The sequence below is a fragment of the Epinephelus moara genome, chromosome 13, assembly GCF_006386435.1.
Source record: "Epinephelus moara isolate mb chromosome 13, YSFRI_EMoa_1.0, whole genome shotgun sequence".
Taxonomy (NCBI): Eukaryota; Metazoa; Chordata; class Actinopteri; order Perciformes; family Serranidae; genus Epinephelus; species Epinephelus moara.
The window spans coordinates 652,033-671,491 of record NC_065518.1 but is presented as its reverse complement, the minus strand read 5'-3'; the positions used below and the strand labels follow the sequence as shown (position 1 = coordinate 671,491).

Here is a 19,459-nt window from a genome sequence, read left to right as displayed (position 1 = left end):
TCCAATAGAGCACCTTTGGGATGTGCTGGAACGGGAGATTCTCATCATGGATCAACTGTGTGATGTCATCATGTCAATATGGACCAACATCTCTGAGGAATGTTTCAGCACCTTGTTGAGTCTGTGACACCAAGAATTAAAAAGGGGGTCCAACCTGGTACCAGCAAGGTGTCCCTAATAAAGTGGTCTGTGGTGACTGTGTATATATATATATATGTGTGTGTGTATATATATATATATATATATATATATATGTTTAAATACTATCATACATTCTTATTTTCCAGATTATACAGACAGAAATCATATCTCCACCCTGTCACTGACGTATATTGACTTCCAGTGTTATTTCTAACCAGCCTGGCGTCCACTCAGTGTATTCTGCCCATGTTTGAAAATCTTTTGTAAATATTTGCATTTTTAAATCGGTCAAACTCAACACAGTGATGAAACCACAGAACCTGGAGATCCAGTGTTTTCACCCATCAGGAACAATATGTTCCTTTATTAAAAACATCACATCAGAGTCAGTCAGCTTTGTTCACTGGAGCGTGTGGACAAAGAGAGAGATGAATCCAAGTGGAGGCCGTATCTAATGATCCCATATTAAACTGGGTTAGCTCCAACAGCAAATCTAATTTGTGAGGCTGTCCCACTGGGGGAGGGGGTGTCATGATGGAGGGGTGGGGATGTGCAGGAGTTCATCTTCCTTCAGCATCAGGCAGAAGGATTTTCCTTTTAAATATTGTAAACTAGAGGAGAATTTAGTTTTGCTTCAACATAATTCCCAGATTGATTGTGTTTGTTTATCACCAAGCACCGACACCATGCCGGTTCATACACACATCCAGACACACAGTCATGTTACACTCAGACAGAACGACAGCAGCCTCCAAGCTGTCTCCCGCTGAGGGATGCCCTGAGTTGTTTGTCATCCATCCCACGCTCTCCCGGGGGAAATGAACGCAGCAGACCAGACAGAGGAGAAGAAGAAGAAGAAGCCCAGTCAGCCGTCGCCTTCCTCCTCAGGACTGGAAAATGACATCGCCACCCACCAGTTCTGATCAGAGATGTGTGGAGATATTTTTAAGTGCTGGTTGTATCAGAGCAGGAGCGTCTGTGTGCAGTGATATGTGGGTCTCAAAACAATGTGCACAGAAACAAATAAGTTTAATTAAAGAAACGATTATGCAAAGGATAATTTAAATCTTTACTGTTGTCAATAAATGTATTTACGACAGTCGTTGCACAGCTGACCCTTCAGAGAGACTTGAGACGGAGAAAAAAATATTTATTGACATTATTTACATTTATGATATTTACATGATTTGTTCAGCAAGATGATCTTCACCAATGATTGAACACCACTGTCTTTATTTTTGAAGTGTAAATGTAAACTATAAGCTATAAACAAACTGCACCTCTGTCACATGACGTCATCATCACCACAACGAGGCTGTGAAGGCGTGTTTGGCATGATGACGTGTTGTAGACTCATTTAGCCACTTGTTAGCAGGTGTTTTTTTTAAGACACGTACCGACACTGACATATTTTGGACCTACTCAAAGCCCTTTGTTACACTCACAGTCACATTCACCCATTCATACAGTGATGGCCGCCGAGGCGACCACACAAGGTGCTACCTGCGACTCAGTTTTTAACACGGCCACACACTGATGGAACAGCCATCAGACATGAGGACCGCTGATCTTGTGATTGGTGGATGACCTCTCTGCCTCTCTTTAGCGTGTCTAAACCACAGACTGTATTTCATCGAACCAAAAACTCATTGACGTCAAGATAACAGAGCTGGAAGTGCAGAACGCGACAGTAACTCGTTTCCACGTGTTAGGACTCGTCCCTGCAGCGCTCTGTGCCCCCTGTGGTGATAGGACTGAGACACTATGAGCTCACACGTGCACATTAAATATACATTACATTAGCACCAATATATACATGCATTTATCTTGTGTTTTTTGTTCTTCTCCAGGTGCTTTGAAGTCATACCTGCGGGAGCTCCCTGAGCCGCTGATGACATACGAGCTGTACAACGACTGGATCCAGGCCTCCAAGTCAGTCGCTCACTTCATGGTGTTGTTGTCAGGTCACTGCTGATCATGACGGGCTTTTGTTTTCAACTTTGTGTTCAGATTTTATACACGTTCAACCTCTGTCTTCTTCTTTCTCCGTCATCTGCAGCATTCAAGATCAAGACAAGAGACTGCAGGCTCTCCTCAACGCCTGTGAGAAACTCCCTCCAGCCAACAACAACAACTTTAAGTGAGTCACAGTTTCCATGTTTCACTCCTTGTGCTCGTCCACTGGGACCTGCTGGAAGCCTGCCAGCTGAAAATGATCAGTCAGACTTCGACTTTCTGAGTTCATCTCTTGCACAAAGATATCTAGTTCTTGATGATCTTAAGGAGACCTAATCTGCCAAATGATGAGTCATGTTTTTAGGGAGTTTTTCTTAATCTGAATCAAGGGTCTAAGAACAGAGGGTGTCTGTACTGATTGTAAAGCTCCTTGAGACACATTTGTGATGTGTGATATTGAGCCAGTGGAAGAAGAACTCAGATCTGTACTTAAAGTAGAATCAGCCATACAGCCTCATGGTTACTCACCAGAGTCCTCCAAAATCGTACTTTAAGGGCAGCTTGATTATTGTTTTTACAGGCTGCTTTCACACCTGTAGTTTGGTTCATTTGGTCGCACCAGAGTTGCATTTTAGTTTTGATTTGGTTCCTGTTCACAGTGAGGCTGCTGTCACACCTGCCCTGTTTGGTTCGGTTCAGTCAAACTCCAGTTCGTTTGCCCCCTCAGTGCGGTTCGTTTGTGCAGGTGTGAACACACCAAAACAACCGGACTGAGACCTTCTTGAAGAGGTGGTCTCAGTCCGGTTCCAAAGGAACTCTGGTGCGGTTGGTTTGTGGTGAGAAGGTGTTCCGACCTGGATGTGAAGCAACTGCAGTCACATGACACATTGTTTGGGTTAAACATGAGCATGTTACAGTCCTGGAGGATTATTAATGTGCACCTCCTCCTGTACTGCCTTAATATGCACATTCAGCACATCCAATGCATCAAAACATTGTTTTCTAGTTGGAGCCGCGCCTCGTTTTCAAACTGTATGGTTTGACTAAAATGAACAATGACAGCAATATAGTCCACGATGAGCAGCGCTAAAATCAACCTGCGTAGTTGTCCCTCCATTGTGACATTAGAAAGTGTCACATTTATCTTGCAAGTGTACTCTTCTTCAACGTTTGCTTTACTTCCTGGATTTTTCCCACATGGAAATTCTGACCAATCAAGAGCAGCTTTCTCACACAAGGCATTTGATCTGGTCCTCTTGTAAATGCTGCCGTGAGAACTGAAGTAAATCTACTTTGCTCCACTGTATCAGACTGTATAAATAAACTTGACTTGTAATTTGGTGCCACTGGTTAGCAGGTGTCACTAATGTTACCATAGTAACTGCAGGCTTCAATGCTTCGTCGCTTCTGATCGACACCTGCCAGATTAAAACACAAACACTGAGTGAAACAGTGCTGAGATCGAGGCATCACATCTGAGGTGTTGCTGTATTTGCTGCTGGATTAAGACGAGCCGCGGATATTTGCTGATCAGAACGCACGAGGAGGAGGAGGAGGAGGAGGAGGAGGAGGAACAGGGATGGGAGGGAAATTGAAAGAGCAGATACTGCAGCACTTGTCAGTGTCATCATCGAATCGCACAAATAGGGCGTATTTTTAGACAGTCCTCCTCTGAGGAGACCTGTCAGACCTGTCCAGATGATCGCTGCTCGCTGGAATGAGCTGCCTGATGTTCATTCAACTGTAGTTCAGCTCAGGATGAGTCACTCACACAGCCACACAAACACACTGGCCCATTTTTGTAGCTTCGAAAACCCAGGAAGAGGCTGAAAAACAGTAATAACAGTCTGCTGTAATCATCAGCTTTGGAAGCACAGTGTTCTTGTTCCAAGCACAGCTGTGACACTACACACAGTGTGCTCATGGAGATGCACCTTATTCAGACCTGAAGACATTTACATTAGTTGGGAAGCTCGACCTGGATGAACCAGTGCAGCTCAGTATTGTTCTGTTGTTTCCCACATTCTAACTTTGCATGTCTCATTTCACATGTATGTCTTTCTAGCCCTCTTTACACAGAGGTCATGCTTCAGCATAGGGACGCTACCAAGTCCCTTCTTTACGCCACCTTTGCATTTTTACACAGAGGCAGACAACGGTGGCATCATGTTGCTCCAATTTGAGACATCACGACGGCATCATGGAACCAGGCACATGTAACACAACAGCGTTGGCCTGTCATGTGACATATGATTTACATGTCAGCAGGGTTTTATGAATAATAACAATAACAATGGTTTACTGTTTCTGTTGTGTGGCTGCTGATCCCGTCCTCTGCTCGGAGGGTAAGGAGCTCTGCTAACTGCTACCAGCTACTTTTTAAATCTCCCTCAACAGGTCACACGCAACAGGTCACACGCATAACACAGCGTCAATACACATCAATACATCACATTTGTGCTGCTCATGATCCCGTCCTGCCGGCTGTCCAGTTTATATAGACGTGGTTGCCTCAAAGGCAAGACAACGCTGTCCCCCCGTTCTGCCATTGTACCTTTCATACAGAACAGCAAGGCAGCATAACGGTGTGAAATTCCTGCCTTGAAGAGGCCGTGTGAAAGAGGCTTCTGTTTGCACCTTATGTTTGTCTTTTGATTTGCACCAAGGACACACAGTGTTGTTCCTCTTTCTGCTGCACTGTGTATGGATACATGACTATAAAATGTACCACTGCTGAAAACATGACACAAAAGTAGAACAGTTTTACTTTTTGGCCGAGTATCAACAGCTCCCGTACTCGAACACAGACAGCTCGACAGTTTCTCACTTACTCAGCTGCTTAATTCATGTTGAGGTCAGATCTTCACTGTGACTGTGCCCGCACACTCAGAGGAGACACTGTGACACTGAAGCTTCACATTATCTTTTTTTCTAAACTGATTGAATGTACTCATGCACAAGTTGCTTTGGATGAAAGCTCCATGAATGTTATGTTTTCACTGACTGACCCGTGTCGTGTATTTAAACAGGTATTTGATCAAATTCCTCTCCAAACTGACTGAATACCAGGACGTGAACAAGATGACGCCCGGAAACATCGCTATTGTCCTCGGGCCGAACCTGCTGTGGATGCACAACGAAGGGTGAGAGAGCAGAGAGAGGTTTACTTACTTTAATGTCACAGTGTTAACAGTGTAAAGTGACACTGACACATGTTTGATTTAAAGTCTGGTGATAATCTGCATTTTACTTAGTGTCAAAAGATCCCATGAAATAACCAAAACGTACAAGTGCTCTGTGTCAAAGCCTGAAATATGTTTTCTTCCTCTGTGCCATATTAAAACACATCAGTGAGCCACACTGTTGTCACAGTATCATTACGTCACCCTGATGGATTGTGATGGATGTTTTTACTGAGTGAAATATTTCAATGGATGGTTTAGTCCCAGGACTGTGACCACTGTAGATGTACTGAGGATGGCAGTGACAGTGCAGGTATAACAATGTGAGGTGATTAAATCAAAGTGTAAGAGCAGCTTTGCTCCAGATGATATGAATGCAGTTGAAAACAGATAAATGTACAGACACCAGTGCAGGTACACATTGTTTTGTCTTTTTTTTTGTATAAGGTGCTTCAAATAAACAGCAATAAAACGCACAGAGTTTGAAAGTGTGGGATCTCCACTAGAGTTTAAAATGTATTTATTACACACCGTGTGGTTGCAGAGCAGGAGCTCGTATCGACTGAGCCTCCATCATTTCACTGAGGTTTTTAGGGGAGAAGAAAATGCAGGTTTTGTCGTTTCATGATTGATCGAAGTCGCTCTTCAGTGTCGTCTTTGTTCAGTGGAGAAGAGCAGAGTTAGTCTTCACATACATTGTGAGCAGTTTGATATGTGCAAGCTAAAAGAGGAGGACTGTGTGTCCACAGAGTCACAGCTCATATTCAAGATACAGCTGAGAGCTCAGACAGCTAATAACAAGATGGCTGAGAGGCACAGGAGTCAGACACACCTGCAGGAGACTTTCTATCATAAACTACACTCATGATGATGATGATGATGATGATGATGATGATGAGTAAGCAGTTTGGAAGGGTGAAGGACACCTCCCTCGTATCTCTGTGTAAATCTTACAAACTCTTTATCCTTCTCTAACTTTTAATTAGTATTTTAATAGCCAACGTTTCCAAAATGGTTTCAATTTTCTCCTTTTAATGCTTCTGTAATATCATGAAAACGTGCTAATCACCGCCTGAGTGTAAATCCTCACCATAAAAGTCTCCTGTCTGTCTGCTGCAGGAACATCACAGAGATGATGACCACAGTTTCCCTGCAGATCGTCGGCATCATCGAGCCCATCATCCAGCACGCCGACTGGTTCTTCCCTGGAGGTGAGGACGGGTGATAGAAGAGGAAACAAGTTTTTACGTGGACGGAGGATTGACTTCACAAAATTCACTGACATGTTTCTGTATCTCAAACTTTTCTTAGAAATCGAGTTCAACGTCACGGGGAACTATGGCAGCCCGGTCCACACCAACCACAACGCCAACTACAGCTCCATGCCGTCCCCGGACATGGATCAGATGGACCGGAAGCAGAATGACCAGAGTCGACGGCCGCTCAGCGTCGCCACAGACAACATGATGCTGGAGTTCTACAAGAAGGACGGGTACGAGCCTTCTGTCTCTACTGAGTCTGGAGTTTGGAGAAGATGTGTGACGATGGTGGAATATTGTTCTTCTTTAGCCACTGAGGGTTGAGCAGACATGTTTGACAGTTACTATAGAACGACAGAAACAAAAGAACAGGGACAGAAAGAGTCAATAAAAGAGTAACAGACAAGAAACAAGAAACAGGCTCATTGAACGCAGTCACACACAGGTGGAGACGTTCAGAGAGGTGCAAGTGTTTTGATTTTTAGGTGACATTTCAGATTGATCCATAAACCACTGCACTTACAACAAAAGCAAAGTTTCATTGATTAGTTTTAGCATCAACCAGGCTCCAGGTCTGAAAGCACCCCGCGAGTTAGAGAGTCTAGACGAGAAGATTGATACCACGTAAACTATGGAGCTAAAGCTAGCAGCAGGTTAGCTTAGCTTACGTTAGCATGAAGACTGGACGCAGGGAAACAGCTAGCATAACTCAGGGTCTGCCCCTTGTTCCAACAGCCCAAAACTCCAAAGCCCTGTTACTTTGAAAAGTGTCCCATTGGATCAGAAGCCTATTTCTCAGACAGCCCGTGATCCGTAAAACAAATGCCTTTTTCTCTGGAAACAACTTGTTCGTCTGAACTGGTTTAGACAAACCAATCAGATTGTACGTTTCTATAAACCACAGTTATTTTACATTTGTCAACAACACTGTGGTGAATGTGTGGTTAGGCTTAGGCACAAAAACACTTGGTGATGGTTAGCACAAGACCATGCTTAAAATACCCATGTTACAGTAGGTGGCACAAAAGTGGCTGGAAAACTGAAACTAACTGTAGGGAGTGTGTATACTGGGAGAAATGGGACATTTTCTGAACTAATGGAGCTTCGTAGTTTTGGGCAGTTGGCACCTTGAACTCTACCCGGAGCTAATAACATACCACCTACAGCACTGAAAAGCTCCCTGATGAACCTGTTATGTCTCTATGTCTTTGTTCTGTCTCTGCACCAACAGAAATGTAAAAACTACAAGTTTGTAGTTTCTTAATCCAGAAAGTCTTTAAACTAAGCTGTGCAAATCATGCCCTGGCTTGTGGAGATCCAAGAGGAGAGGAGGTAGCAACACAACTCCACCTAATGGAGGCTGACGGCGCCCCAGATTCAAACGTCCAAAAACACATAATTGAAACCACAAAATTTCTCCATACTGCTCGTCCGTAGTGATCCAAGTGTCCTGAAGCCCCGACATAAAAAGTTGTTTGGAAAAACCTCATTTGAACTCTGTTTTTAGCCTCATTGTAGCCTGTAGCTCTGACTGCCTCTCTGGGCACCACGCTCACGTGTGTGCGCTTGCATGCGAGACCAGGAAAGCATGTGAACACACATGAACTTGGTGCCCATGTCTCACAGTCTCATGCAAGCACACACACGTGAGCGGAGATATTTTGTGGTTTCAATTATGTGTTTTTGGACGTTTGAATCTGGGGCGCCGTCAGCCTCCATTAGGTGGAGTTGTGTTGCTACCTCCTCTCCCCTTGGATCTCTGCAAGTGATGTGAGGACTCTAAAACTTCACCTGAGCCTCCCTCGGCATATGGGTGAGTAGATAATGGCTGAATTTTCATTTTTGGGTGCACTATCCCTTTAACAGACACTAGAGAGTGGTATCGATCTTCTTATCGAACTCTCTGCACATAAGCATCTCACAATAAGCAGAGGTTTTTTTTTTTCCCAGGCAGCATTTGTCACTGAAGCATGAAATTAACTTCTGAATGTGTTTAAATGTCTGAATATATTTACAGTTACCTGAAAATGAATGTTTAATGGGAACAAAGAGCCTTTTTACACCTGGAATTAAAACACAGTTTGATGATCCAAACACAAGTGGACAATGGAGACATATAACTGTGTGCGGAGCCCTTTGACCTTCTAGCGTGACACACAAGTGGTCAGCTGAACACGCATGATGCACACGGATGTGGACAGCAATGGTGCTTTTCCGTAGGCTGGTGCAGAATTCATCATTGCCCTGGTTCAATGGGATTCTTCCATTGGATCTTGAAAAAGAAAATAAAACTCTGTGGCAAATAAAACTTAAGATACTTATACATTTTGTTCATCAAGATAAACTTCACCACTTTTATGATTTTTGAGGCAAAAGTACAAAGCTAACAGTCGGCTCTGAACAAACTACACCATGGTCACCATTTAATATCGCCACCACAAAAAAAGCTGTAAAGCTGTCGGCTTGATGGCGCTCTGTACTCTCCCTTAGCCACTTGTTAGCAAGCGCCTTTTTTAACAGCTTCAAAATTTGCATAAAGTATTTGCTGACATACTTTATGTCGTTAAACAAAATGTGTTTTAACCACAGACCTTTGAGGCATCTCACCAACAACCCACTGACTTCATGACAAGGGAACCGTGAGTTGGAAAATGCTCTCTCTCCCCTGGGTAATAGGCAAGGAAAATATTTTATAGTTTCCCTCAGTCAAAGGACTCATTCCTGGGATTCCCTGTTGCGTCCACACTCTCACCAGCTGCTCATTAGCGTGCTTACTAGACACGTCGTGGACGGTCAGGCAACACTCAGTCAAAAATGTCGCTAAACGGTGAAGTTATAGTGTTAGTGTGCTGTTACCAGAACAGCCACCGCGTCCTACAGTGATGACGTAGTTCTTGTCGAGGATGCATCAGGAGACAGAAGCGTTTACACAACAAAAGGTGGTTTACATTTGTGTTTAGGTCGTTTCCACTTGTGATCCGATCAGCCCAGACGAATGTTAACACCAGGTCTAAACAGGCTCATAGATTCACTCCACAAACCACAACTGTGAGGAAGATCTGCTCCAACAATCTGACAGAAACTCATCTCAGTGATCACAGACACAATGATGTCACTCTGCGTCTGACTCAATCAGCAGTCCTCTCTACCTCCGTGCTGTCCTCACAGCTTCATTCAGGGAGGATCTAACTGGCAGCTCGACTGACAAGGTAGCCTTAAAAAAAAAAAAACCCAGACAAGGCCACTTGGTAAAGTTTCTCCATGACTGCGTCTTTGACAGCGTCGGACATGTGAAGTAGGAGTAAGAAGAATCCCCCACTGACTACACAAGCTTCATGTGAGAGGTGACCTGAGCTGTGAGGTGGACAGACAGAGTTCTGTATCGCTGTTTATCTGCAGCCTGGTGAGAGCGGCGAGAAAGTGAGAGAGAGAGAGAGAGAGAGAGATGACATTTAGTCTGTGAAATGAGGAATCTGACAATCCTCAAGCTGTGGAGGAGGATTAGCTGAGAACCAGTCAGTGGCTTTTCTTTCTCTTCCCTCTGTCTGTCTCTGTGTCTCTTTCTTTAATGCTTTAATACAGCCTCCGTCTTATCGGCCCCGCGGCTAGTCTGCGCTCTGCAGCCCTGGGACCACGAGTAGCCCAGCTAATTAAACCTGGACCGAGTGTGTGAGTGTGTGTGTGTGTTGGATCTGATCAATAGAGCTCAGCTTTCAATAGAAGCACACTCTTCAGAAGCAGCAGGCTCAGCACAGCGGGGCTGCCTTTGAAAGAAAGCTTGTCTGTTTTTAAGAACTAAAGCTTTTAGATTCGAGTCTGCACACGGTTGTAAAGTTGTGTTTTAGATTTTTACGTAGTGCACAGCCTCACTAAAGTTAATTGATGCTCAGACACTAAAATCAGCTGCTCTGGGGATCATGTGAAGAATAAAAATGTTACGTTAAATCATAATGTCTCATCTGTGTACGGGGCAGGACCAGCTGAAGGACACACACTGCACTTCATCTACATTAATGTGGGCAGTGAGAATATTTTATGGGCAGTCTGAGCTCACAAGGTTACAAACAAGGCAGGAAAATGAGTGCACAGAGTGACAGTTTGTTTTTAGAGATCTTTATCAGAAAACAATGGGCGGCCATCGTCTCTGGTACACAAACAAATTAGGTGATAAAACAGGAGTCTGAACCTTCAATGCTCTGCAGGCTCAAAAACGTGGAAGCCTGTGGAGGCTTATTCACTTTCTTGCAGAGAGTCAGATGAGAAGATTAATACGGCTCTCCACACATGAGAGTGCTATTAATCTTCTCATCTAACACTTGGCAAGAAAGTGAATAAGCTTCCACAGGCTTCCACGTTTCTGAGCGCGCAGACGATGCACTTTAGAGTCCTCCTTTGGTTTCCTGCACAGAAGAACGGTATGAAAATAAATTACTGATGCTCTTTGAGGCTTTTCAAATTTTGATCCCGCTGCATTCAGTTCTGGTAAAATAAAAAGTCATTTTGGAGCATTTGTGATGCTCAGAAAAAAAAGATTAATTGGTTTACAGCTGTTTTCTTTGTAAAGACTGTTCGTGTGGAATCTTGTTGGTGCCTCACATCCTGCGTCACACCGAGTGCTGTGTGCCTAAAGCGTGACCTCATCAGCTCGCGCCAGGTCGTTGGGTCGAGCAAAACTGTAGCTGATAAGAGGTGCTTATTAACCCTTTGAGACCGGCACATTGATTTGGTTTCTGTCAAAAAATGGGAAGAAGGCGACGAGCAACAGAAATGACCCCAAAGATTAGTAGAAAGAGAAAATTAAAAACAAGAAAATAGTAAAAAAAAAAAAGAAAAAGAAACTTAAAAACAAACAAGGAAATTACCTGAAAAAATGCTTAAAAATTCTAATAGTTCCGCACCATAATTTTGAACATGTAATAATAATAATTCTGAAATGATTCTGATCCCTGTTCCTCTGTCTTGTCGTGGTCGTGTCCTGTCGCCACATTTTCTGCACTGATTCTTGGTCAAACTGTATGAAAATAATTAACTGATGCTCTTGAAGACTATTTAAATTTAATGTCTGCTCATAAAAAAGTAATTTCAGAAAAGTATAATTCATTGTTTTACAGCTGTTTCTTTTGTAATAACTATATGAGAGTGTGCAGATCCACCTCTCACCCAACACTACTGGGTTGTTTGTCCAGTTTATGGTAAAGGTGTTGAGGGCTTGAGGTCAGCTTCCTCCACGCCACGTTGGCTTGGTGCACAGGGGGTGGGGTGGGGGGGGGCTGTCTTGTTTGAAGCTCATCACCATCCTAAATGATGTACTGTAATGTTGCATTAATGTTCCCCATAACTGGAACCAAACCATGAGGAGAAGTCAATGACCCAACGTACATAAAAGAAGGGTGTCCGCATACTTTTGGCCGTTATATTACAGCATGGACGCGTTGCATGAACGCTCCAGACTAACTAACCACATTTATTTTCTGGTATCAGAGACATGTTGACCTCATTAGTGCTCAACAGAGCGATCATTTCCTCTCTGGGTTTGGACGAGGCTAAGCACTGGAGCACACTTTACCCCTCAGATCACTCTGTTCATCACACCCAGCGTGACTCTCGTCCCTCGCAGCCCCCCCGCCAGGCCCGCCTCCCCATATCTCTCCTCCATCTTGGCTCTGGTCTTAAAAGTTCATCTCATCCTCTGCTGCTTTGATAACGATGTTGTTAATGAGTCCGGGGAGACTCCTTTCTCTCTGTCCTCATTGTGCTTGTCTCTGTTTTTAACTACGCAGCATTAGGAAGATACAAAGGTACAGTATAGATCCTTCCTCCCCCTGAGTCATCCTCTCATCGGTCTGTTCATCATCTGATCGTCTCAGCTGCACGTTGACAGGATGTGTCGCTCATTTGTCATGTGTGTGTGTGTTTAAAGCTGCAGTCAGGTCCATCTGAAGTGACACACTTGGACTCCTATAGTTCAATGTCTCCAAAAACAGAGGGAGACGAATGGGTGGCGTGGACACAGCAGGCCGTTCTCTCTCTCTCTCTGTTTACACTAGTAGCATCTTTCTGAGGCTGGATGAACTTGTTCAGCCTGTGAGCACAACGGCCTCTTGTTTAGTCTCAGACAGCTACATCCTTCAGTTACTTCCTGTTTTCTCTTTCATATTAAAGGCACAGTTCACCCCAAAATCAAAAACACACATTTCTCCTCCTCCCTGTAGAGCTGTTTATCAGTTAGTTTGGTGTGAACTGCAGAGTGTTGCAGATATCAGCCGTACAGATGTCTGCCTTCTCTCCAGGGTAACTGAACTAGACGTCTCCAACACTCTGCAGCTCACACCAAAACTATCCAGACTGATACACAGCTCCACAGGGAGGAGGGGAAATATGGATTTTAAATTTTGGGCTGAACTGTCCCTTTAAGAGAGACTTTGTTGTTATTTTAAGGCCAAAGGGACAGGACGAGTTCAGCTAGTTCATTTGATCCAAACTGCTCTTGTGTTGCAGTTATGAGAAGATTTAACATCTCACCTTCCTCATACATCATCATCATCATCATCATTCTGCAGAGAATGTGTCATAAAGAGAGAATTACACATGAAAGTGAGACGCTGTCTGTTTGTGCGTGTTTAGGATCATGAGTTCACCGTACAAGGCTGTGTGTGCAGTAGAGACCCTCGACGCTGATCCAGGGTCAGCCCTGTCACTGCACAGTCTCCATGTTTAGCAGCCCTGATGATCCCCCCCCTGTACCACACACACACACACACACACACACACACACACACACACACACACACAGGCCCTCCCTTGATGTGATTGATCTCTGTCCCACTGCAGCATGGGTGTCAGGGTGATGGACACTACTTGGGTGTCGCGCAGGGGCTCGTCTTCTTCTCGTAAATCGTCTTCCACGCCACCGAACGTGCATCCCCCTGTCCCGCCCACTGACGCTCTCGTCCCCGAGCAGCCTGGGGATTTCTCTGCCTCCCCCTCCCCCACCCCTCCTCCCACTAACAGCGACCGAGCCAGGTAAGGCTGTCGTGCCCCCCGCCCCCTCCCCGTCCTCCTGTTTCACAACCACCACTCCCCCCCCAGCTCCTCACACCTGCTGCTGCTCCCTCCCCGCCACAAGTGCTGCTGCGCCCTGCACCTGACACCAGACCAGCGCTGTCTGCTCCACGTCTTCTTGTCTATTTTCCCTCAATATGCTCATCATCACCTCTGTATGACCCCGTGTCTCACCTCTGATGAAGCATGATGTGTGATTGATCTTTAAAGGTCCAGTCAGTCGGATTTAGAGGGATGTGTTGGCAGAAATTCAGAAGCCCCTCTGCAACAAGTAGCATCAGAAAAACACAGATTTTTTAATATGCAACGTCTTTATTCAGTGTTTTTACCGGTTTAAAACACCAGGAATCTCATTAAACACTGCGTACATACAAAACGAGGCCTGAAAGAGGCGTACGCCTAGCCTGGGAATCCAGACTCAAATCCAGAAACATTTAGAGTCTGGCCCTCACCGATACACCCTTCCTACCCAAGGGGCGGCACTAACTGAAGCATACTGAATGCCGTTGCACGCAATTGGATAGCACGATGGCCAATCAGAGCAAAAAACAAGGTGACGTATTCATTGCACTAAGCCCCATGTGTTTGCCGACCAGTGGGGCTAACTGATATATTATGCTTTTGCCATATCCCGTCGGCAAAACAGCTAAAACATCCTTCCTGGAAGCGAAGGCTTCAGATAGACTGATCTGATTGGTCCGATAGGCGATTGACCGGGCTCTGCTCGTCAGGGGCCAGAGCAAATTCGAATTTGTTAGGGGCGGGGCATCTGGATTTCCAGGTTAGCGTACGCCACTTTCCACGGAAAAGTTGTGATCTATAAAACCACACTTGATGGGAGAAACTCTGACCCACGCTGACCAACATTTTGGAGACAGGAAATTAGCAACGCAGATGGTGAGGTGGAGCCTGACTGTAGAAACTGTTGAATATTTTTTAGCACACACCATTTTTGGCTTTTGTCCGTCCGTATATTTAGTATGGATAGTATTGTTTTATAAATGAGACCCCTGGTCTGTGTGATTTGGAGAGGAGGAGCCGCTGAGGATAATTCAGCTCCTGGTAAAAACCTCCTAGAAGGAATTCTAACTAGGAGAAGTTTCAGCTGCAGTCTTTAATCCTCACCACTAGATGCCACTAGATCCCTGTAAATCTTACACACTGAACCTTTAAGTGTCCTTTTAGGTTTATTTTCTCATCCTTGAATTTGTAGTCTTCATGTGTGGAGCATTAACTTTCTGCCCGAGCGGTGAAACTGTGAAGATTTCCACTTGTCTTTAAGCTGGGTTTTTATGTAACGTAGAGAAAGTTGAGAGGAGTTCATCCAGAGTTCATTTGTTCACTGCTGCACGTGCATGAATTATCTGTCTGTTTTATTTTCTGTCATCAGTCCAAGCATCATTAACAGCATAACCGTCCATTGTCGCAAGGCCCTGCAATGGATGAGGTGATTGATTCTTCTGTTTTATTTCTGAGATGATCACCTTTTCTTTACTTCCTGTGTGCTGTCCCCCGAGGAGCCCTCACTCCTCCCTCCTCCCTCCTCCCTCCTGACACCGTTATTAATATTTCCTAAATCAATACGTCCCTCTGCTCTTTACCTCCTGGACACTAATGAACTCAACCACTGTAACTGCATTTCAGCCTCTGGAGACCCTCATATGTTTATCATTGCAGCTCGGATGATGCATCCTCCAATTGGTCGGACTCCTGTTACGCCTACCCCTCCCCTGAGGAGGAGAGGCCGCCTCCCCCTTACCCCTCTTCCTCATCTTCCTCCTCCTCCTCCTCTTGCTCTTCCTTCTCGCTCCCCCACCATCATTTCTACACCCGAGCACCTCCGAGTATGCGTCCCGTCGCTCCCACTCCCGAGTCCGTGCCCCCCGGCCCGTCCCCTCCCTCCCGCCGCTGTGGCTACAGCCCTCCCCCGCTCTCCCACTCCCTCTGCCCGTCCCCACAACAGCTTGACGTCAACTCCAACCCCAAACCCAACTCCCTGCACCTGCCCAAACAGGCCTCCCTGGCCGACGCTTCGCATGCGGCCTCTTCTGAAACAAATGGCTCCACCCTTTACATCAAACCCCCGCTCGTTCTTACTCGCCACGACCTCCTCCTGGGCTCCCCCAAACCCCCCAACACCCCCCTATCTGCTCCCCCTCCATGGGCAGCCTGTGCCTGTAGCCGCGAGAGAGGAGCCAAGCTGACTAGGTAAATGCTGCTCAATGCGCTCATACTTCCAACACACCTCACACACAAATGAAGGGAGGCCCCACAGGGACATGAGAGAGGGAGGATGTGAGGAGGAGAGAAGAAGGGAAGGATGAGACTGAGAGAGTCCCAACAGCGCCACCCTGTTCTCCGCCTGTAATTATTCCCTTGGTTGTTTATCTGTCAGTCATGGAAATCAATGCTCTTCAGGAACTCCATTATCAGATGCATCTTTAATATAATCGTCATGAATACAATCCATAACTTCCCCATGTTGCCAGGATATTCAGGAGGCGGTTGCCAGGCAACAAAGGAAATTCAAAGCTTTCAGTGCATACCATTATCAAAGTGGGCGTTAATGAGTCATAGCAGTGGGACCAGTCAGCCCTGAGAGCAGGATCAACCAGAAGCAACACAACACAGCAGCTAATGACACTACTGAGCTCATGTGCATCGCTCCACCCCGTCTTTAATCCCAGCAGCTTCACTCATCCATTCATCTGCTGAGAGTCACAGTATAAACTGGTTATGTTTTGACCTTCAGGCCGTTCTCCCAGCGGCACTCTGGCTGCACTGTAAAACTCAGGAAAATCCATTAAGCCATTCGGTTTATTTGGGAATGTCGAGCAGCTTGTGCAGCTTCGCGGTAGAGACGACATGTTCGCTGCAACAGTCTGACATTGAACTATGGGTGCTCTCATATTTTGTTTCTTTTATATGCCGAGAGATTTATGGACACAGAGTTGATGTGTTGTTAAAGAGAAGCTTGTGATTTCTGGTGTGTGTGTTTTGTCTCCTGCACTGTGTCCTCAGCACTCTGAAGAACAAGGAGCTGTCTCCGGTGATCGGACAGAAGGGACTCCAGGGAGCGATGACCTCTAGTGGACAGTGTGACCACAGCCCACACACCCTGAGGAGAGGTAGTGACGCTGTGTGACGCTGTGTGGCGCCTTAGCCTCGGTCTCAACATGACATTTACTCATCAAAAAACATTCATTGTTATTTTATTAACCCTTTCATTTATTGAATGTTTAATTACTCTTTAACTTCGCTGCCTTCAACTATCTAAGAAATGAGACGTGCCTGATTGTGCAGATACGCTCCCAACTTCATGTCAGTCCCAAAACATGTCTTTGAAAAGTCCAAACTAAATGCAGTCACATTAACATAAAGCTACAGCAGAACAATATCAAATAACCACAGAGGAAATCTCATGTCTCATGCAGTTATTATCTCTTGTGCATAAATAAATTGGGAGAGAGTTGGTGCCTTAAACACTGGAGAACGAGGGAGTTCAAGTATCTCAGGTAGCATAGAGTGTGAGCAGCACGTTGCTTAGCTTTGGGATGGTCCTCCTGCTGCATGTCCAAACTATGGGCGTGCTGACTGCCACACACTGACACTGGATACGTTATTCATACTGATCCCAACTGGAGTTCCCCTTTAATGAAGCCACAGAGACATTGATCACGTCTGCAGCTCTGACACGTCTCCAGCAGTGACTTTGTTCCATGTTGCAGGTTTTTTCACAGGTGTAAAACATCACTGCAGTTTTTTATATATTTATATAATCAAGATGCTCGTTTTCTCTCTGCAGCAAAGAAGCTGGCGCCAATCCCCCCCAAAGTCCCGTACTGCCAGTCAGGAGCCATGTCTGACCAGTCGACAGGTCAGCCGTCTCCGGTCAGCCTGTCGCCCACTCCTCCCAGCACCCCCTCCCCGTACAGCTTCAGCTACCCACAGGGTTACGCCACCATTGGCTCCCCAGGACAGGTCCAGATGGCCACCACCCCGTCTCTCTCCTCTCCGCCCTCGCTGGCTGGGACTCTCACCAAGGCCAGGCCGACCCCAAAGCCGCCGCGGCAGAGGCCCAGCTTACCTCCTCCTCAGCCCCCCAGCACGCCCGGCACCAGTCCCCAGCCTCTGGAGCACTCGACGGGCCTCCTGGATGGTTTGTCTCCCGGGGAGAGCATGTCCACAGGTAAAGAATGAGCATCCTGTTTGAGTAAAGTTTTGAGGCTTTATTTCACTTGTACTTTTGCTCCATTAGATTTATTTAACCCATTAATCACTGGTTACTTGAGAAGGATGTGAAAGAGATCTGGTGAATTACTATTATTCTTTAAAATATGTTAGTTGTTGTACAGTGCAGTGTCAGAAAGAAATGAGTAATAAAATCCTCCTTCTCATCATGTCGTAGCACATCTCAGACGATAGAAGACATTATGAAGGTGTTATGTTTAGATGAATGAATGCATGAAAGACTCTTTACAGTAAACATGAACATAAACCTGTACTAAACATGTAAGTTTGATGTTGGCTGTTTTTGGACTTGACTCTGTTTGTTAACCTGAGCGTCACCTGTAAGACGTCAGTGTGTTTTGGTCTAATTCTGTCGACTGCTCTCATTGTCTCACTTACAGCCGTATGAGCCGACAGGTTCAGTGTGATTCTGTGTGTGAGAGGGACTTTTAGGGTAAGCAGGAGTTCCTGTGCTAAAGCCTCACCCACACCCCCTCACCCCCCCACCCCTCCGCCATCTTGGCTGAACATGAAGCCACTCCACAGCAGGGTGAGGTTGCCGCTAGATGCAGATTTTCCTCGGCAGCCTCACCCTGCTCACACACCTGCACATGACTCCTCATTATGTGTGTGTAGACACAACACACACCAACACACAGCGGCTGTGTTCAGTCCAGCTTTGACGCACTCTGTTGGCCTCTGCATGGCGGCTGAGACTGATGTGATGCATGGCTTATTATGGGCTGCACAGACCAGGGCGGACGCCACCACCCTGCAGCCTTTTTTGCCCTTAGGATTCCCACCCATAATGCCCTGCTTCAGCTGCCCCCCCTCCCACCCCCACCCCCACACTCCCGCTCCACTCCACAATGTCTTGCCTCACTGCCCACCTCAGTCAGCTCACTTCCTGTTCCTGTTGTTCATCACATCTGTTACACAGTGAATGGCATCATTGTTTTCCCAACAACGTTCCCCCAAGTCCCACCCTGCTTTGCTGTGATTGGCTAGTAATGACCCTGACCATGACCATGAGAGTTCTAGCCAATCACAGCACAGTAGGGCGGGACAAGGCGGAGCGTTCTAGGGGGAAAAATTGTGCCTGTGGATGTTAGAAAATAAATAACTGTTATTTGCATCTAACTGACGTCAAGATATGAGTTTATACATGAGTTTAACTGAAGACATTGATCTTTACTGAAGTGATTAGATATTGATCACATCTGAATCAGGTACAAACCATGGGATGCACCATACTGTATAATGTCCATGCATCCAATCAGATGTACCAATACTGATGATACAAAGACAGACAGATAATCTCATTCAGGAAATGACTCATTATTTCTGAGTTGCATCATGGGAATTGTAGGATTTAGTGTTTTGAGTCCAGAGACTGAAGGTCTGACACCAGCTTTATGGAAGCATTTCTACATTGACCTATGGCTAAGCCACGCCCCCTCCACTCACTCGGACAAACTATCAACATTCAGTGCCCGGCGCTATGGCAGGTGTCACAGTACACGGCATTTCACAGGAGGCAACTGATGATTTTTGGGGACATAACGATCAGATGTCATTGAGAAGTAACCAAAACGGCCTAAACTACGCATTGGAGGGATATATTCATCA

The 19,459-nt window shown here is 45.7% G+C and overlaps 2 protein-coding genes across 7 annotated transcripts in view; both read left to right on the top strand.

The window, feature by feature from the left end:
* The window catches only part of LOC126399424 (PH and SEC7 domain-containing protein 1-like), a 261,872-nt gene that overhangs the window by 147,296 nt on the left and 95,117 nt on the right, over positions 1 to 19,459 (top strand). The gene's annotated exons all lie outside the window — the stretch shown is intronic.
* Positions 1 to 19,459, top strand: part of LOC126399419 (rho GTPase-activating protein 44-like) — a 53,249-nt gene that overhangs the window by 30,000 nt on the left and 3,790 nt on the right. For 2 of the 5 annotated variants that reach the window (XM_050059349.1, XM_050059348.1), the window contains exons 12-20: positions 1,992 to 2,073; positions 2,201 to 2,281; positions 5,127 to 5,240; positions 6,399 to 6,490; positions 6,591 to 6,771; positions 12,319 to 12,336; positions 13,370 to 13,561; positions 16,622 to 16,728; positions 17,406 to 17,789. In XM_050059349.1, the coding sequence (XP_049915306.1) occupies positions 1,992 to 2,073; positions 2,201 to 2,281; positions 5,127 to 5,240; positions 6,399 to 6,490; positions 6,591 to 6,771; positions 12,319 to 12,336; positions 13,370 to 13,561; positions 16,622 to 16,728; positions 17,406 to 17,789 (1,251 nt within the window). Of the gene's footprint in view, positions 1 to 1,991; positions 2,074 to 2,200; positions 2,282 to 5,126; positions 5,241 to 6,398; positions 6,491 to 6,590; positions 6,772 to 12,318; positions 12,337 to 13,369; positions 13,562 to 15,277; positions 15,809 to 16,621; positions 16,729 to 17,405; positions 17,790 to 19,459 lie in introns of all 5 variants that reach the window. The other 3 variants (XM_050059352.1, XM_050059350.1, XM_050059351.1) reach the window with 3 other exon arrangements.